This window comes from Lagopus muta, chromosome 11 (assembly GCF_023343835.1).
Source record: "Lagopus muta isolate bLagMut1 chromosome 11, bLagMut1 primary, whole genome shotgun sequence".
NCBI classification, from domain to species: Eukaryota; Metazoa; Chordata; class Aves; order Galliformes; family Phasianidae; genus Lagopus; species Lagopus muta.
The window spans coordinates 16,844,709-16,864,126 of record NC_064443.1 but is presented as its reverse complement, the minus strand read 5'-3'; the positions used below and the strand labels follow the sequence as shown (position 1 = coordinate 16,864,126).

The 19,418-nt window shown below is 39.2% G+C and overlaps 1 protein-coding gene across 2 annotated transcripts in view; it reads left to right on the top strand.

Annotated features, from left to right (window-relative positions):
• The window catches only part of CNTN3 (contactin 3), a 125,013-nt gene that overhangs the window by 89,174 nt on the left and 16,421 nt on the right, over positions 1-19,418 (top strand). For both annotated transcript variants that reach the window (XM_048957803.1, XM_048957805.1), the window contains exons 6-9: positions 746-930; positions 8,097-8,233; positions 10,427-10,556; positions 11,788-11,938. In XM_048957803.1, coding sequence (XP_048813760.1) covers positions 746-930; positions 8,097-8,233; positions 10,427-10,556; positions 11,788-11,938 — 603 coding nt within the window. The remainder of the gene's footprint in view (positions 1-745; positions 931-8,096; positions 8,234-10,426; positions 10,557-11,787; positions 11,939-19,418) is intronic.

Genomic DNA, 19,418 nt, shown 5'->3' with positions numbered 1-19,418 from the left:
CAGATGTCCTTTGAGGTAGCTGTGCTTTCTCAGTATAAAGGGACTCTTGTTGAAGTCAGTGACAATTAGGACTGAATTTCACTGTTAAATGTACCTGATGCTTTTCTAATGTTGTCCTTCTTTTGTAGCTGAAATCAAGATTAAAATGCATTCCTCTTCTCAATGACATTTCACACATAATTGCTATCTTTTTATTGCTATCTTCATAAATGATTTGAGAATGCATTTATGTTTCTGTAAACGTATTTAGTAACCACTCTGCAGTTTATTTGTAGGCAGCTTTGTCAGGTGTTCATAATTTTAAACTCCAGAATGGTAACTTAATCACATGTTATTGCTTCTGCTCCCCAGCTAGGTAAGGGAAATTTTGCCTATCAGAGAATGAATGGCTCTCCTAGGATGGAACCTGGGGCTCGCCTTAATTCCCCTTCCTTTGAGGACACTGGTAAAGCTCTCCTGTCTTCAGGGGAGGCCAGTGGTGATTTACTGGAAATTTTCAAGTCTTTGAACGTTCAGATACTCGTGAAAAATCTGATGCCATAAATAATAGCATGAGGAACAGAACAGCATATGCAAATCAGTAACCATGCTGTCTGACCATCTGTCATGTACAGTATGAATACTACTTTTAATGCAAGCTTTAGTCACTTCAGGGCTTTAATGCATATTAGTTTAAGTACCTAATTTTTACAATCAAGTACTTGCAGCAAAGTTATTTAATGAAATCCCATTATTTTCTGTTTAGCCCTGTGCCTCAGATTAATTGGAGAAGAACTGATGGTATGCCATTTCCAAGCAAAATAAAGCTAAGGAAATCCAATGGCATGATTGAAATACCTAATTTCCAGCAGGAGGATGCAGGACTGTATGAATGTATTACTGAAAACTCAAGAGGAAAAAACATTGCAAGAGGTCGTCTCACTTACTATGGTAGGAAGTTTTTTCTTTCTCCCTCCTTCTTTACACACGAAATATAAACCACTATCAATTCGTTTGGGGTTTACAGCTTCTACAATGCTATTGCAAATTTGTTCATAAAAGTTGCTAGCCTCTTGCAGAGAAAGAAGGTAACTTCTTCACCAATGTTTTGCATAACACTTTTGGTAAATGTCCACATTCAAAAGAACTGCAGGAAGTGACTGTGCTTGTTTAGAAAAATGCTGGAATGATAAATGTATATATTTAATACTTTTTGTTGGTCCGTGGGTGAAAATGTAAATTTCTAGTGGATTAGATTTATTCAAGGGACTGCATAGGCCTCACATTTTCAGGAAATGACAGTTTTATCTTCCTTTAGGAGAAGGTTATTGATGGATATTGCCAATTCTTTGCTTTCAAAAAAAAAAGTTTCCTTTTTGAAAGAATAAACAAATAGGATAATATATTCTAGAATAAGAAATGAAATAATAGGGAATTTAATCGCTGGAAAACTGACAATCTCTTGTGCATTTAAGACTACAGAGTGAAATGAATATCAGCAAAGCATGATGGTGGTGGTTTAAAGCTAGAGCGATTTGCAACGAAGTGGTAATTGACAATTTTTGTTCAAGTCAGATCTTTGCAAATTTAATTTTCTTCAGGTAAATGGCAATTTAGAGACTGATTCAGGCTTTGCTTTGGAATGTTTTCATCGTGTAGGAATATTTGAGCAAAGATTTTATTTTTCTGTCTTGTGGAAAAGCACGGTGCGCACCTATTGTGCCACTTGGTTCTTTCTATGGGAAGCTGCTGTTTACTGGAACAGTGCAGCAAGGCAGATTTCAGTCAATGATGATTTTAATTTAAGAAGCAGGTTATAAAGTGGAAGGAAAAAAATATTCCCCTCCAATTCCCAAATAAATAGTTACACTAAATTTTGCATATGCTAGTTATAGTTGGGTCTTTTAGGTATCAGAAAATGTAGGAAGAAATAGCTAAGATGCTTTCTCTGTCAGTGTCATCTGCAGTTCTAAACTTGGCAATATACTTTTCATTAAATAGCTTATATAAAGCTGTTTCAAAAGCTTAAAGTGAGCTGTGGTTTGCACGTCAATTTGTTTCACTAGTCTTACAGCAGCTCTGGATCAGAGCAGCTGTAAAGCACGAACCAGATAGAATTGGTTTGTTCATTAGTTCTTCCAATGTATTTATGAAGGTGGGTGATTTTGAAGTATTTGCACTACTTCCAGAGTTCTTTTTCTGTCATTAAAGGGCACAGATCTCAAGTAAAAGATGTTGCTAATCAATAAAAGCAAGTGAGCTGCAGTTCTGAGAGAATTGTGATTTGCAGATGCTCCGTGTGAACATCTTCATTACAAACCCAGAAAGGGATCTGAAACCTTGAGTAGAGTTAATATTCCACTATAAATGTCTGCCTGTCCTAGATGCATCCCTAATATGGTTCTTTAGACTGAAGAAAATAAGGCTTGTAATTGGCATGAATGTTACTCCAACTGTTTTATTTTGCTTGTTTTGCTTAATGAAACCCATTCTGCAGAATTAAGTTTTTCTTATTTTGTTACTTGCTTTCTTTTTTACAAATAGAATACCAACAATTCTGTAGTCAGGACAAAATAATTTTACAACTCTTTGAGAGTTAGGAGAATTGTTCTGGTTGTAGTTTAATAGTGTTCTGTAGCTGTGGTATTTGGATTCCCAAAAAAGCTTTAAAAGGAGTTGGGGTTAACATTTTCTGTGTTGTCTTAGTGAAACAAAATGCAAAATCCATCCCTTCACAGATGAAAAAAATATAAGCAAAATGGTGCAATTTGACTAAAAATACAGGATTTTCTTTCCAGATTTTAAAGATTATTTGTAAATGAGACATTAGCCTGTCCTAAATGAAAGCGGGAAATACTTTTTTCCTTTGTTAGGGAGCAACTGAAACATTCCAGGGCTGTGATTTAACAGGGAGCTGTTAGAGTAGTATGGTCAGGTTGCAATTGGACTGGATGATCTTTAATGTCTTTTCCAACCTGAGCAATTCTATGATTCTAAACTGTAAATCTTGAATTCTGAAAGTTGGGGGTTTCGGTGCCAAAGTTTGATTTAACCATCAGTTGTGTTTACTCTGCTGTCCTGTCTCTACTTCTTCCCATCACGAGTCGAGGTATTGAAGTCATGAAGCACTGGAATGTAGGCTCAATTTCAGTCGTGCCCACAGTAGTTGCCTCAAAATGGATTTTATGCTTGAGTTTGGTAATTCTGTGTGCTTCTGTAACTAAAAAAAAAAAAGGAAAAAAAGTTCTGTATTTTTCTAGTTTCATTGTGAAGTTTAAATGTAACTCTAAAGACATAGCTGGGTTGATTATTCAGATAGATATTCTAAAACGTATTCTGACTTCTTTCATAACATTACTAACAGACTATTAATCTTCCTTTTTCCTCATGAAGGATTTTATCAAGAAAAGCCCTACATCAAATGTTCAGTTCATTGTCCCCTGTGCAATTCCAACATGTGTTTAATGACATTTTTCTCCTCGGTGGAATTCAAAATGTGCTAAATATAGGATGAGATTATCTAACTATGAATTAATATAAAACCTGAATATATAAATAATTTGCTTTCACTTCAGTGGTACATTCATTTGTCATTACCCTTTTCCATAAAGAGATAATAGAAGAAGAAAGAGTCCATGACTTTTCATAGCATGGAAAAATGAGAAGAAATTAAATGGTTACATTTTTGCATTTTAAGATCCAATTAAACAACATGTAACATGGCAGAGATATGTAAAGCAATTAATTTAAAGGGTAATTAAAGAAAAATACTCTTAATTAGCACGTGTTGATTTAACGGATCTCATGCTTGACAGTACTGAGGTAAAATGTTTAATAGGGAGAAAAAATTCTTCTGTTCTGCAGCAGTGGACCGAATAGCAAAGGTGAATTGTGCTGGTGGTCAGAGTCAGCCAGCAAGGTCACTTCTGCTTGCTTATAGCAGCAGCCATTGCTGTTCACTTGGCTGGATTTCCATTTTATGTAAATACAACCCCCCCAGTAATAAATAGCAGCATATAAAATACAAAATACACATTAAAAAAATACTGACATATTGGTGAGAATGTACCACCCAAATTACACTGGAGACACATTGCTCTTCAACGTGGAAGAGCACCATAGTTCAGTGGTTTTGTCCTGACTGTCTAGTGTATGGGGGAGGTCCTCATATCACTGGCTGTAGAACTGTAAACAGCTGAATAGCATTGAGGAAGTGCTGACTTTGATTAACTTGAAGCTTAATTGACTTAATAATTTAACTGCCTTGCTTCAGAGGTACTTCGTTCAACTTTCTTGGCATACTGAATGGTTCCTAACAATGCAGTGAATGCTTCTGAGCATACAAAGGAAGTAAAAAAAAACAAAACAAACAAACTTGTTTTCAGGTATCTGCAAATGGAAGTTACTGAATGCTTCTTTGGGTCTGGTTGTTTTATCAGAAAAAAAGTTATCCATACTTAAGCTTGGTTAAATCTTTGAGTTAAAGGTAGGCTGATCACTGCTGTATCACTGCTGAGGGCGTCAGGATGAGTGTCATCAGTATGAGTGTCACCTCTGCCTTTCAGCGAGGTACTACCTTGAAAAACAGAGGTTATATTTTCTGTTTTTGCGAAACGTTGTGAATTCCCAGAATGCTTCATAGCCTCCTTTTCTTGAGCTATGGAAAGTGCCTTTTGACTCTGATTTATTGCCTGACTGCTGAGCTATCCTAAGATGTTTTCAGAAGAGATTTCTAGATCGGCTTTCATTCTGTAGCTTTCAAAGTAAAGACACGTATAAGCAGATTGCATCTAATGCGTGAGCCTTAATTGGGGACCATCCTGTAGTCTTCTGCCTCCAAGCAGAGGTATGGCATCCTCAGCACTCCGTGGGAGAGCACAGAAATCATGGTCCTGAAGCTTTGCCTTTCCTGAATGCTCTCATTCTCTTCCTGTGGTTTAGAGGATTGAAAAGGAGCTTTTTATTGGAGCATCTACTTTGAAGGAAGTCGGATTTAAATACTCCTGCTGGCATGCATCATGGATGCTGAGGACTCTGCCAGGTACCCTCAAATTGTTTACAAATTGGATCTCAGCACAGCTTCTGGAAAGCTTTAATCTCCAGCCACTGCTTCCAAGAGCTTCAGCTCATTCACTCGTTGCAGTTGGTCTTCACTCTCACCAAACCCCAGAACAGTCAACATAAAGAGATTTCTTAAAAATCTAAAGAAGAATTGTCTTTCTTGCCTTATGGCCTAAGGGGATTCCCCTGGGTCTAATGAGGTAACAGCTGTTTTCTCCAGGATCACCTGCTTGGCCTATGAGCTGGAAGAACATGGTGGTTGTATTCACCCCAGGAGAAGATGACTGAGTCTTCTCCCTGTCACCGAGGCTAAATTTTATCAAATTACACACTTGTATTACTTCATGCCTGTGGGACTGTGAGTTATTACAAGGAATATATGAGGCAATAACAACTGAAGCAAAATATAGGCTGGTGCCTTTACAGCTAACTGACCATGATGCTGATGGCTGACATTGGTTAGAAATTCAGTTACCTACACGTATTTTGTCTTAAGGGAACCTTTTCCGCATCTTTCATGGAGATAGCACTGTGAGTTCCAGAGAACTGCAGATACAGCGCAGACTCCTATCATGATCTTACACAGTGTGCTACAAACTCCATTAAAAGTAACTTCAGCCTCACAGCTTACAGGACATCCTGTCTTTTTCATCTCAGTGAAGGTATGTTGCCCATTTGCCTGTTCTGTGCTTAAGGATGAAGGAGGAGTGGTGACCTCAGGAAGATCATAGCTATGCACCAAACCAACACAACAGCTGAGTGAGAACGAGGCTTCATACCAAGTCCTACAGGAGCACAGATAAGGAGTTAGCATCTCCAGAATGAAGCCAGATGTTCTAAGCAGGTAGCATTTGCCTGATGGTGACAAGACCTCAAGAGGAATTTTTGTTCAGAATCATTCTGGTACAGTTGGGCAGGCTGGATGAGGAGGGTGATGCTGGGCTTGGAGAGCAATATCTATCTTCTGAGAGGAACTGGAGATTACTAACATGTGGCCTTCTGTCTGCTGTTTTCTCAGCTGCTGCACTGTGGACATCTCTGCTAAGTTTCAGAGCATTGCATGGAATACTTCCAGTTGTAATTGCCCCATTTATGCTGTCTGTTCAATTTTGATCTGCTTAGTTGAATTTAGTTGAATTATTTTTCTCAAAGAACTTCTGATGTTTTCTACAGTCATTTTTAGAGACTTTTAGATGTGGAAGATTGAAAAGAGTATTTGTTTTTCTGCTGGATTCCTTGGTCAGTAATTGGAAGAGACAAAGAACTTCCCGCAAGGAAATCACTGAGGTCTACATCAACACTTTTGCAAATGATCAAGCACCATGAATTTCACACACAGTGGCTTTTGAAGCTGTGTTCATTTCTTTTCTGAGCGATGCTCTTGCTGCCATTCTTCTATCATATACACCCTGGAGAACTAGGAGTGCCCTCCTATGGAGACTATCTGATACAATAAGTCCTTAAATGCAAATTTACAGTGTAGTCAGTGTTCTTTTCTCTAATGAAATTGAATTGAAGATCGTGAACTTGAAAATAGACTAGAGTTAACCTACATTCAAGTGGAGATACTCAGCAGATGTGAAATATTGCACATGTATGGATCCTTCAATAATTCAAGTACTGTTGCTTGTTGCATAAATATTTAGGTATGCAAAGTGCAGAAAGTGTGCTGATGCGGAAGCTTGAGTTTTCGTTCCCTTGACACATGTGGGACAAGTACTCCTAGTGGCAGTGTGAGATAAAACAGTGGCTCTTCATTTTCCTATTTTTAAACTCCAGTGTAGCAATGTTAGCTTTCAATATTTAACCGACATGAATATCAGTAAAATAGGCGTAGTATGTCTGTCTGACACGAAGATCAGGTTATCCTGTCTTCTACAACTGACCTTGATAAAGACAGTGTAAAAAATACATGAACCTCAAAATCAGTGCAAGGTATTAATGCTCATGTGGCATAAGATAACTGCAAAACAAAAGGAGTATCAGGAGGTTTCACTGTCAGCAAATACTGGTCGAATTCCAAAGCCTCCTAAGTTAGTATCTAAATGAATACAAATGTAGTACAGTTTTCTGTGAGAAGATAATCCTGACTATTATTCATAAATAGTGTTAATCCTTTGAGTCAAGAAGTTCAGTACAGTATGTGACTGTGTTGAGATCTTACTGCTGTTCTGAAAATAAGGAGAGAGAATTTATATGAACAAATGTTTTTTAGTGAAAGGAATCCCAGTCCTCATCCAAATGATGATCTGCTGGTCTTGTTCCTTTGGCAGTGGAATAGGTTCAGCTCTCAGCTGTGCTGCAGACTTCCCTTGTGACCATAGGCGACTCATTAATTTCCCTAGTCTGAATTAATTGCTGCTATAACACTGTTGTAGTAGGAAGTGCAACAGGAATTAATCTGACCTTAGGTGCTTCCATCACTCATCTGTAAAATACTGATGTTTTCTTACATCACTGTGTTGTCCTGTTTTGTTTTGATTTGAGAATGTTAGTGTCTGTACTTAAGGAAATAAAGGATTAAATGTCAAATATCTATTGTGTTTTAGAAGTTGATGCTTTCAATTTAGTAGCCGAAGTATTGCTAAAAGCAAATATTGTTGTAAATATTTACCTGCATGGCTGCCTCTCATGTACATTATGTGGCTTTTGCTGTTGTTTGCAGGAACAAAAGTATAGCCTTAGCCTCATTGTAATATGCTTAGATTATCCAGAAGCAGAGATCCTTAGATTCTCTTCAGCATTAATTTGATGGTTTGGCTGCATCAATTATTTAATTCCAATAATCCTGCTAATGTCTTTGCCTTACATTTACCTCACTTTTAAATTTGTGTTGATTGTACTCCTGAATTAGTGATTTTAATATTACTTCGACTAGTTCAGCTTTAGTGATGTATCATCTCAATTTCCTTTTGTTTTACTACTTGCAATAAAAATATTTAGAAGGAACAGTGAGTAATTTCTTTCATTAGTGACTTGAAGCAGAACCAATGAGAGACTCTGGTGGTACAACAACTTTTTAGGGTCTTCCTTGTTGATACATATTTCATCTGCAGCAAAACCACACTGGATCCAGATGATAAAAGATACTGAAATTGCCGTGGAGGATACCTTGTACTGGGATTGCAGAGCAAGTGGCAAGCCGAAACCATCATATAGGTGGCTGAAGAATGGAGACCAGCTGTCAGTAGAGGTAATATTCATTTCTGAAGAGCACAATGGTATATAAAATTAGCACTACCTCATGTAGCAATGAGAATTCAGAAAGTCCATGTAAATAGTCCAGATAGTTGAGATTTTGTATACTTTTCCATGTTTGTTCATCGGGAGCATCCAGATAGAAACATCTAAAGCTGCAATATCTGAAACACAAGGACAAATTATATTGTACAAACATAACTCAGCTAAAAGGATATTAAAGAGCAATGGTAGAACCATGGAAATAATTATATAGAGAAAGGCTGGAGAAGGAAGTTAATTAAAATTATAGATTAACAACTGTAAATGAGAGATAAAGAATTTAAATGATTGTCTTACATTTGCTATTCGAATTTTGTTAAAGGTAATAAGAAAGCATTTGCAAACTTCTCGAGGAAAAGATGGCAAAAATTGCGGTGTTTGAAAGATAAAGAGTCGTGTAACATCGGTATTTGTTTTAATTCTGTTGTTAACCTAATGGAAAGTCATGCGTTTGGTGACAGGGAAAAATGTAGTTAGCAGGTCTGCCAGATCAGAAGTGCAGAAAACCACCGGGTACCCGTATCGATTTCAGTTCTCACTGTGCACTGAGAAAACTGCTGAATGCAGGTTATTGGGAATGTAAACTAGGGGCAGTAGCCTGTAGCAGGAGGGCATTTTGCCCTTGGCCACTGCTGTCAGGACTGCTCAAATTCTGCGCACAGCATTGGCACCCAGAGTTGAAGAAAGGATTGCTCGAGTGAGTTCAGTGGATGGCTATGGAAAATGAACTGAGCACTGAAAAACAATTCATAGCATTCAGGGTGTTGTAGTTGCATGCACACTAACAGGAATGGTATTGTTTTGTGGGCAAGTTTGGTGATGGAGTACAAAATATATTGGTGATTTAAGAGCGCTGTTACTAAATTATATGGAGTCACTGAGGTAATGTGCTTTTTAACCTCGTAAGTACAAAAATACCTTTTCTCATTCAGATTTCCCAGTTCTCCAGCTTGGAGCACTGGTGTCAAGCCTTGAAGGCATGATGTAAGGGAATAAGCATGACTGTGGAAATGCTTGAGGGCTGTGCACTGTAGGACTAACTCACTGAAGGCGGGCACCAGGGAGACAGCAGAAGAAGAGTTCTTTGTGTATCGTGATCATTTGTCTTCAGCTCCTGTGATAATCCTCCTTCATGCTGGGTCTGCTCCACAAAAATCTCCTGCTGCGGTTATTCCACTTAACTTCCCTTCCCCATAAATGAATCTTTTGTAAGGAGGAAGAACAACAGGAGCTCAGGATGCTAGAAATAGGATCAAGATGTGGAGATTAAAGCTTGTTACTTTTAGGGACTGTTTTGTGCTTTGTCTAACTTGCAATTAACTGGGAATGGATCTGTCACAGAGGGGGCTGAGCTGTGTTGGCTTTATGGAGATAGCTGGATTTGCCCTTCACTGGGACCAGCTGTGAGTATGAGCCCGTAGCAGAAAGGGCAGAGTGAGTACTGTTATATTAAGCCTGATGAGCCTTATGCAGGACCTCTGCTTGGCACTGCTGCTCCAGAAAAGCAGAAAATGTTTTTTGTGAAAATCATTTGTCCTTGTGATCATTATTACTTCTTTCCCCAAAGGAGAAGCTGTTGGATTTGTCTTTGTCACTGGTTCCCCTTGTCACCAATCCCTATCACTCCATCCCAAAGCAGTCGCTTCCCACTGTAACTCATAGAGCTTTCCAGGAAGCATCAGGTCGAGAAGCATCCTGTTCTTCATTCCATAGCCTTGTCAGCTGTAAGGCACTTAAATATGTCTTCCATTTAATGACTATTGGATTTTTTTCTGCGTAGCATCACAGAGAGCTCATTAACAAATGGCAAGTGTGAAATCTCTAAATAGTGTGAAATGCCAGTGCCATCTGTGTGTTTTGGATGCTCTCGTCTTCCTAGTATGATGTCCACATTTCTGGAGAAATGCGAGGGTATTTGAGAATAAAAAGCTTCTGTGAAACTGGGCAAGTTTGAAGAATTGATTTTATACACTGTATTGCCAAATCTCGGTGCTGTCATATGAATTATTTTAGAACTGTTCTTACGTGTATGCTGTTACGTCTGCCCCGTTTGTCACGTTGATGCTCTCCTATTTGAATTTCTTACTTATTTTAAAATTTTCACGGGAAATACATCATCAGTAAAGGTATTTCTCTTACTATTCAGGGAAGGATCCAGATTGAAAATGGTGCACTTACAATATCGAATCTAAATCTGACAGATTCTGGCAGATACCAGTGCATAGCTGAAAATAAACATGGTGTCATCCATTCGAGTGCGGAGCTCAGGGTTGTAGGTAAGATTTTTCCTTTCTGTTAAATCACAGCCCTCTTTCTCCCTCTCCTCACACCGTCCACCTGCCCAGTGCTCCACCTCCTCATGGTTTCAGCTTTATAATTCCCTCAGATGCTGTTGAATTAAACATTTTTGTCAACCTATTATCTTTTTTATCTGCAGTGCAGAGGAGTTTACTCATCTGTTTCCAGAGCATTTGCAGTCCAATCATTCATTGCTTTAAAACAGAACACAGATAAATAATTAATTAGGCAAAGAGCAGATACAGAGGCTTGGATACAGGCCTGGAGATGAAGACTTCTCAAGGGTCTGGACACAGCCCTGGCTCGGCACATCAGTCAGCTGTACTGACCTTCTGCACTGTGCCTCTGGTGTTCCCAGGAGAGCAGTGCAGTGGGCTGCTCTTGTGGCAGCCTTCCTTGATTGAGGGGACAAGAAGTTGTCACTCAGTCATTCAAATGATGTGTGTGGGAGTCTAGAATAAATGGCAGCAATTTACTTGAGGAAAAAAGTGAACTTGCAGACTGCAATATGCATTGATATGCTTGTGTAATTTCTACCTCCAACACAGAAAGACTGAAATCAAAACTAAGCCTACAAGAGCAGTGCTTTTGGGCATGAGTTACTCCCTTTATATTGTATAAGGTTACACTCAATTGGCAGACTGCTCCCTCAGCCTCATTCTCCTAAAATCCTGAATTTCCTTTCGATCTTCCATGTTGCTACAGATAGAAGCCATGTGCTGTTTTTAACTGTTAGCTCATACAACCTGTGCTCATACAGAATGAGCTGTGCTGTAGTTTTCTATCATTTAATATGTGTGATCTGTCATTGTAGTTTGGCACAAAAGTAGAATCCACCACATTCCTTGAGTGTTAATGAGACTTGATGTTGACTGCTCTCACTGGAGTTAGACAAGTCATGTAAGCTCAAATTTGATGTAGTGAAGATAGGCATGTTGTATCCAGTGAGCTTCAGTTCCAGTGAAGGCAACGTGATCTTAGGTGCGTGCTTCTTTGCAAAATTGAAACATCTACTTTTTTTTTTTTAACCAGCATAAAGAAGAAAAATGCATAATTGTCCAACAGAAGATCTGGTTGAAATAACTAATTCATTCAGTGTTTTTAATTATGCTTGGAAGCTGAGAAGTGTCATGTACGTGCTAAATAGTAGTGTCGTTAATACAATTCAAGATGCTTTATTTCACTGTCAGTATTTCTCTCCTATTTCAGCTTCTGCTCCAGATTTTTCCAGGAACCCAATGAAGAAAATGATTCAGGTTCAGATTGGCAGCACAGTTGACTTTGAATGCAAACCAAAAGCTTCCCCCAAGGCCAGGTGTTCCTGGAAGAAGGGAGGTGAGCAGCTACACGAAAATGAAAGGTATCAAATCTATATTGGTTTATTTGTTTTAATTGAAAAAAAAAAAAACAAACCAACTCCTAAAATAATTTTTCATTCAGTAGCGTCATCTGTAGATCCATATAGTTGTGAACCTCTCTGAAATGTCTTGTGAGAGGATGTGGTTGGCTTTTGCATGTCGTTGTGTGAACTGAGAATGCATATATATCGTTTTCTTTCAGATCAAGAGCCAGCTTTTACTTTCAGTCTGATGTAAATTTGAGAAAATAAAGTAGTGGTAGAAAAGGTGGAAAGTTTCAACAAAATGGTCTGAAAGCACTGCTAACAAGGTGTACTACAGCCATGTGATAATGTGTCTGAGAGACAAAAATAGATTTCTACTTGGCAAGGATTAATAATTGGGAGGACCAGAATTCGCGTTCTTACCATTCTAATATATTGATTTTTTTTGTCTGTTCAACTGCTGTGTTGGCTTTTATGGAAAAAATATTACAAAGATGGCTCAAAGCTGTGGATGCATTAGAAAGCCATATGAAAATATTCAAGATTTACTTTGTAATTGCAAGAATTACGTGATGAGCCCAGACCAGTGAGCTGAAAAGTGACAGATTAATATTGACAGACATGTAATGCGCTTTAGGAAGAGACAGCAAAACCTCTCATGGTACAAGTATTGTGAATTAACTTAATGCTGAGGGTAGGGAACCTGCATCACTGTGCCTGGGTGGGTGCTGTATCTCCTGAGTCTGTGTTATCAGTGGTATGTATGGGACAAAACAGAAAGTGACTTCTAAAATTGTGGTGCGGTTACCAGAATCAATTCTGTTTCTGTAGAACACTGTGTAAAATTTCTGTTTCTGATTTGGAAAGATGCTATCAGATCAGTAATTTTGGAGGCTCCATTGCATGGCTTGAGGGGTCTCCTTGTACCCAGTAAGTTTGAATGCTTGTGTCTTCTTGGTCTGTGCAGCCACAGCTCTTTCTTCGAAGGGCACCCAATAAATAGTCTCCATGTGTTCAGTTGTTGGTGTTTTGGCAGGAAATTAGGCTTCTGTCATTACAGAGCTTGAACAGTAGCGCAGACTTGCTAGCTGGCTGTGTGCCTGAAAGTAAGCAGAGTCCCATTCAAAATAAGTCCCTTGTTGGATTTTCTTTCTTCGTGAGACATCCTGTTGTCTTGTAATGATATCATATCACATTCATAAGGAAGTCTGTGACGCGTGGCCACAGTGTTTGCTGACACTATGTGAAGCCCCTCTCTTTTTGACAATACTTGGTGGTTGTTTTTCTAACTTTTTTAAGTGTGCAAATAAATACACAGCACAGGATTCTTTCTATGTAGCTTCTCCATTCTTTCCATTCCTCGCTTTTGCCCTTGCATCATTCCTCAAAGAATGCAGAGGAAGGTAGCCTTCCTGCTCCTGCTGTGTTGGAGCTGCCTGTCAGCAGCAGATAACCTGTGTTGATTAGAAGGATATTCAGAGCTGTCAGATATGCACAGACCATGCAGGGCTCCACGTATGTCCAAAGAGTTCTGGCCAGGAGTTGGACTCTGGGAGCTTTCTGGATAGACACCATCTTTGTGGCTGCTTTGAATTGCTTTGATTTCAGATGTGGTGCCTGTACCAGTGGATGAAAGTGATGTTCAGTTCCTGACTGTTTTGAGCGGACGTAATGCTGCCTGCTTACATCTATTGGAACACAAATTCAAATATACATCTGCCTGCTTACATCTATTGAAACACAAATTCCGCCATTTAGTTCTGCAAAGTGCAGATATTTCCAAAATACAGCCCAAACTGTATACGGCCCCTCTGTATTACTGACAGCACATATAAATGGCTTACAGAGGAAATGTAATAACAAGACAGTGCTCCTGAATTAATCTAAATGGAGTCCACTTTCCTTCAGAGCAAAGGAGAAATGTGATTCTTTGCAGAAAGCACTATAGTTCATTACTGTCTGCTATGAATAATTGCGATTCACGAATTTCTCACAGTTCTACAGTTCTTCCCGTTCAGTTTCCAATTAGCTGTACATTTTTAAGCCATTAACTAAGTTTCTGATGGAGCGTTCTGTGGGGGGCTGGGGCAGAGGGTGCCTTTTGACTTCCCAGAAAGAATAATGCTGGACATGGAGGTGCATGTGCTTTACCTACAGGAGAGGCAGAACAAGCTTGATGTGTTTGATCCTCAGACCTGAATGTGTTTGATTCTCAGACCTGCAGTGTGGTTTGGTCTCTCTCATAGAGCACTCTGTGAGAAATACATGGAGTCGGTTGGAGTTTGCCTGTGAAGAGCCAGCAGGGTAATTGCAGTCTTCAGGAAAGTGTGGTGAGCTGTTTGCTTTTTCTGCAGAAGGTGGTTCTTGTGGGGGTACAGCTCTTGTGGCCCATGGGGATAAGTGCATGTACAGTTTTCCCAGTGTATTTGTCTGTGAATAGTGAGAACCGTGGTGCTGTTGGTTTGGTAGGTTTGCCTGTGGTGTAATGGACTTGTTTGTTCAGCAAAGTGTAGAACAGGTTGTTGAACATCAGGCAGTGGGATGTTTTGGTTTTTGTGTGCATCCATGCAGGTGTTGGAGCCTGTCCCCTCTGGGGGGTGTGCCAGCACAGTCCCATCCCCACAGCCCCAGGCACACTGCATCAGGGCTCTGCTGCAGTACAGCCAAGTGCTACTTCGGAGTACTGCTAGTGTTTTGTTCTGTGTGAATTTATGTTTCACTGGGGTTACTGATCACATTACTTCTGTAAAGCCTGAAAGATTTTCATTTTGATGGCAACGTTGCTTGTATTTCTAATTTATTTTTAAATGGTGCTGCATTTTCAGTATGTAGGAGATTTGGATAATGACTCAGTAAATTTTAATTAAATGAGCTGAATCTCATACATCTTGTAGAGGGGAGAATGTATAAGTCAAATGGATTCGAGAGCCTTTGGACTGAGAAATTGCTCTGTTAAAGAATACAGTCTTGTTTCTTGTTAGTTTTGCAAAATATTCCATTTATGTATTATTATTATTATTATTATTAAGTATATCTTGAAAAGAGAGAACAAGACAGTGAAGAACAGTGGAACACAGAATTAAGGCACGTGGTTCAGTGTAGAGTATGCAAAAGTGAAGGCATAAAATGGGGATGAAATGAACTGGGTGCTAGAACAGGGAGCAGTCCCCTCCAAAATGCAGTTTTGGAACTGTGGAACAAATTATTGTGGATGTGCTGAGTGTGATAGTCAGGAATTAGCAAGAATGTCTTCAGTGCTTCCAGATCAGGCGTTGATTGTGGAAATCCGTGGTTAACTGGCACAGGTCTGTTTTTACCCCATATTATGATTGTGTTATCACTGGGCTAGAAGCAGCTTGTGTTTACTTAAGCTGTTCTTTCCAGTCATTTCTTGTTGTATGGCCTTTTAAAAATGTCTGCAGTTGTTAAGCTGCATCCTGGTTGTTTTTATTCAAAATTATTGTGGAGCAGCTTCTCCTGATAGCAGAGATCACAGCATCTCCAGGAGGGGAAACCTTCCATCTTCTCTGTTGAAAGTCCCCACCTCCAGATGGATGAGCTTTTATTTCTTAATGTGTATTTCAAAAAAGAGTATGAGACATTTTAATCAAGGTTAAATACACTCAGTGCTAGTTTATCTCCATCAGAAACAGTAGGCGTCCCAAATATGGTCCTAGGTACCCATTTAGAAGATTTCATTGAATGTTTTTATATTATTGCTCTAATATATGGCTGGAGAAAGATTAAGATTTTGAGTTGGTGCCGAGCAGTGTTTCATCTACAAGCTCATCCATCTGTATTCCTAGATGTTTGTAAATATACTAAGAGCAGAACAAGATGAAAAGATATTGCAGACTTCACCTTCGCTGGCAAACATCCCAATGCAAGTCCCTCAAAAAAAAAACAAAACACCTTCCAGTTTTAGCATCTTTCACTGTGATGAAGTGATGTCAAGTTCAGGGGGAAAGAGAAGATGAGGTACTATTCCTGATAAAATATTGCATAATCTGTACAAGGTTCAGTTATGGGTTTCAAATTAAGCATTTGTACTTCATTTCGTGTTACAGTTTGAAACGCTGTGATCTGGAAAGTAATGCATTTACTTACCAGTGCTTCAATAGGAGCTGATTTTGGCTGGCTTTCTCGTTAAGTAATCTGATTTAATTTAGTTGGAATTTGCTTGATGTATAAAAAGCTGGTTTGACCCACTTTCCACTGATCCTTTGTACTGAGGAGTTATGAACTAGAAAGTAATATGTTTATATTTATTATCAGATCACTAAGGGTCTAAAATATTTGGCTTTTCTGCTGAATAATCTGACAAATATAAAAAGGCAGTGATTTAGTTTAACTGTCTGTTATTTTAGTAGCAAAGCATTGCCATGGAAGATGAACAAATTTACATTCATTAACGATTTCATTAATGGCACAAAACTTCAAGTGGCAGCCTTGCATTGGAAGAGCTGGAATCCTGGATCCTGAGGCGTCTGCTGGCCTTCATTGGTGGGTGCTTATACTGCACCAACATTTCCATTTAACACAGTTTTAACAAGTAAGGGTAATATACATAAGCCTCTGTGTAGTGCAGTCACAGTTGTCTGAGCAAGCAGGAGTGAGGACAGCAAATGCAGAACAGCTGGGATGTTCTTAGGCAACATACAGGAAAGTCAACAGATTTCATATTGGCTTCCTGGAGCATCGCTTGCCTTCTAATCCCCAGTGATATTATTCTCAGTGTCTAAAAGTACTGGAAATATGGTATAGTCCGCAACTGTAGTAAAATAACATGTCAGTATTAGAAGTATATGTTCTCGTTTCATAGCTGGCTTTCTGCATGGCTGGTTATGACCTGATGAGTAAAACACACCTGGGGTACTGGGCAGAATTAATGGAGGCTGTAACTTCAGTTGGCTGGAAAGGTCTTTATTGCTAAATCCATGTTCCTAATTTAGGTGGGATAGGAATACTCTGCTAGTTTTGTCTCTCAAATCAGAAACCCTGAAATCTACTCCCATTCTTTTGACAGCAATCAAAGAGCATGACTACCTGGGCATGAGTTAGGACATTTGGCTTTTCTAGGTATTTCTTTATGCCATCCTTTTGACTGCTGGAGAAGAGACTCTTCTCAAGGATTCATTTCCTACAATTTTTCTCAAGAGAGAATGATTTCATTTTTGCCAATCACATTTTGATCTGAGGAGCAGATAGGTCCTTGAGTCAGTCTCCAGTTGTGCTAATGCACATGTGCCAAAGCATTATTCAGCCCATTATTTTATGGGGCTTAAAGTTTCTGCTGTTGGTTCATCAGAAGTTTGCAGGTCATGGAAAATGAAATTAACTTAAAAAATTTCTGGTCTTCAGCAAAATGTATTGGGAGAACTCCTGCAGATACAGAGAACTCTCAAAGGTGTATCATTGGTCTGTGTTAGAAATCTGGATCTCTTCCTGGCAGCGGGCTGCCACAGTCTGTTTTTCCATAGAGTGTGAATATCTGATAACTTTAGGTGTACTAAACACACCTCAGTTTGTCTAATTTTTCAGCAGAAAGTGGTAGAGCTATTGCTAGGTGTTGCATTTACATAAGCTGAGCTGTATTTACTGCTCTGTAATTGAAAAAGTAAAGAGTTGCTCTTTCTAATTTGCCATAAAGATTTTGACAGTCAGTTTTCTTCAAGAATTGATTTGTTGGGTGGTGGTTGTTCTTCATTCTGAAAAAAAAACTTGATTCTAAACTATGTCTTGGTTTTAATAAGCCTCTTGCTTCATTGGTTTAGATGAGCTAGGCTTTGAGATGGCTCAGAGCACTGTAAAAATGTGTTTTCCTTTCATTTTAATTAAACAATAGACATTTTCTATTCCATACCCAGTCCTATTTATAGTTTGTTTGATCTAAGACTTTGTCATTGCTGTTGGGTTTTTGTTTGTTTTTGCAGCTTTTCTGCTGAGGACTGCTTCAAAATAGGTGATGCAACACATGCCATTGTAGGATAAACCAATAGGTGGGAAGTCTGAAAACTCCATAGCTTGCTTGAAGTCATAATTCATGATTGATTTTGCCCAAAAGAAGCATATCCCAGGTACCACAATATTGAGTGTCAGAGCACATTTTTAAAGAAAACACACACAAAAAAATCAAAATAATTAAGAGAAACAATTAAAAGCTGAGCTTAATTTTATAGTGCTTTTCATTGCAAAGAGCTTTGTACTGTCAGTGAAGCAGTGGAAGGAATCCAGACTGCTCTGCTTTCAGACATTGGAAATGCAGTCTCCATGTGGCCTGGTGATGAGGTGAAGCTGCTATTAAGGGAAAGCAGCAGAACTACAGAGGCTCAGTGAAATCCCACTGCTGCGCTCTGTGGTTGGTGAAGATGGTTTTGGAGGATCAGGGAAGCCAAAGGTTGAGGACAAAATCACCGAAGCCATCAGTCTGAGAGTTGGTTTAAGCTGTCCTTATTCACCATCATCATTATTCTCTCAAAAATGGGTTCAGTGCATTGCTTAAAGAAATAATGCCATCATCATGTTGTATTATTTATAACATAAGCCAGTATAAATGGTTAATGACAGTGCAATTCACTGAAGCATATGTCCTTTAAGGGCCAACTTGCCTTTCGGCCATGTAAGGTGTGCCCCAGCTGTGCCTGCCTGCAGTTCAAGCTTCCCAGCACTGCAGCTGGAAGCTCTCCTTGTCCTTGGTCAGCTTCACAGCTTCACCCCCAGCACTGCTCACCTGGAGCTGTTAGGTACAGTGTGTGAATGGCAGAACAAAGAACTTGTGTGTTCAGTTGAGCATCCTGCTTACCCCGAGCCTGGGGCAAGTTTTGAGAAGGAAGTGCTCCCAGTTCCCACTAATATGGAAGACTTAATCTGCTTCTTAAAGAGAACCGAATCTCAGTTGGGACAAGTTATTGATACTAATTTCCCTCATGTATATTAAACATAAAGGGAACGGCAGGGATGTGTATTTAATTTTGTACTGAATAAAGAAGCAGGTTAATGCTGGAGTACGTGCAAGCGAGAAGACAAAACCCTCGTGACTCTTCTGGAAAAGGGAAGATAGCAGTATTAAGTTCCAGGACATTGCTGCCGTCTCAGATGATGTGTGCTTTGACAACTGCGTATGACTCGCCAACTAATGTGGTTAGAGGTTTGCCTCCAGTATTAAAGTTGTTTGCTGTTCTGTAGATTCTCTTTAGCTGGTTATGAGGTGTCTGGGGCATTTCCAAACAGCCTGCTAGCTAAGCTGCCGAGGAGATTGGCAGTGTAGCATCACTATGATTCATTTGATGCCTTTGAAATGGACTGATGTATCAGGAAACTGTTGCTTACGTTTTTTTCCCCAGTTATTCTGAACAGTTATGTACAGTTGTACAGGTCTGTGTGCAGCTCCAGGTTATCTCAGGGAAGAGCTGGTTGAAGGTTCTGCACATAAGGATATGACAAATGAGAGGACCAGAAACAGGGAATTAAAATTATCCTTGCCTTTAGGTCCTGCTGT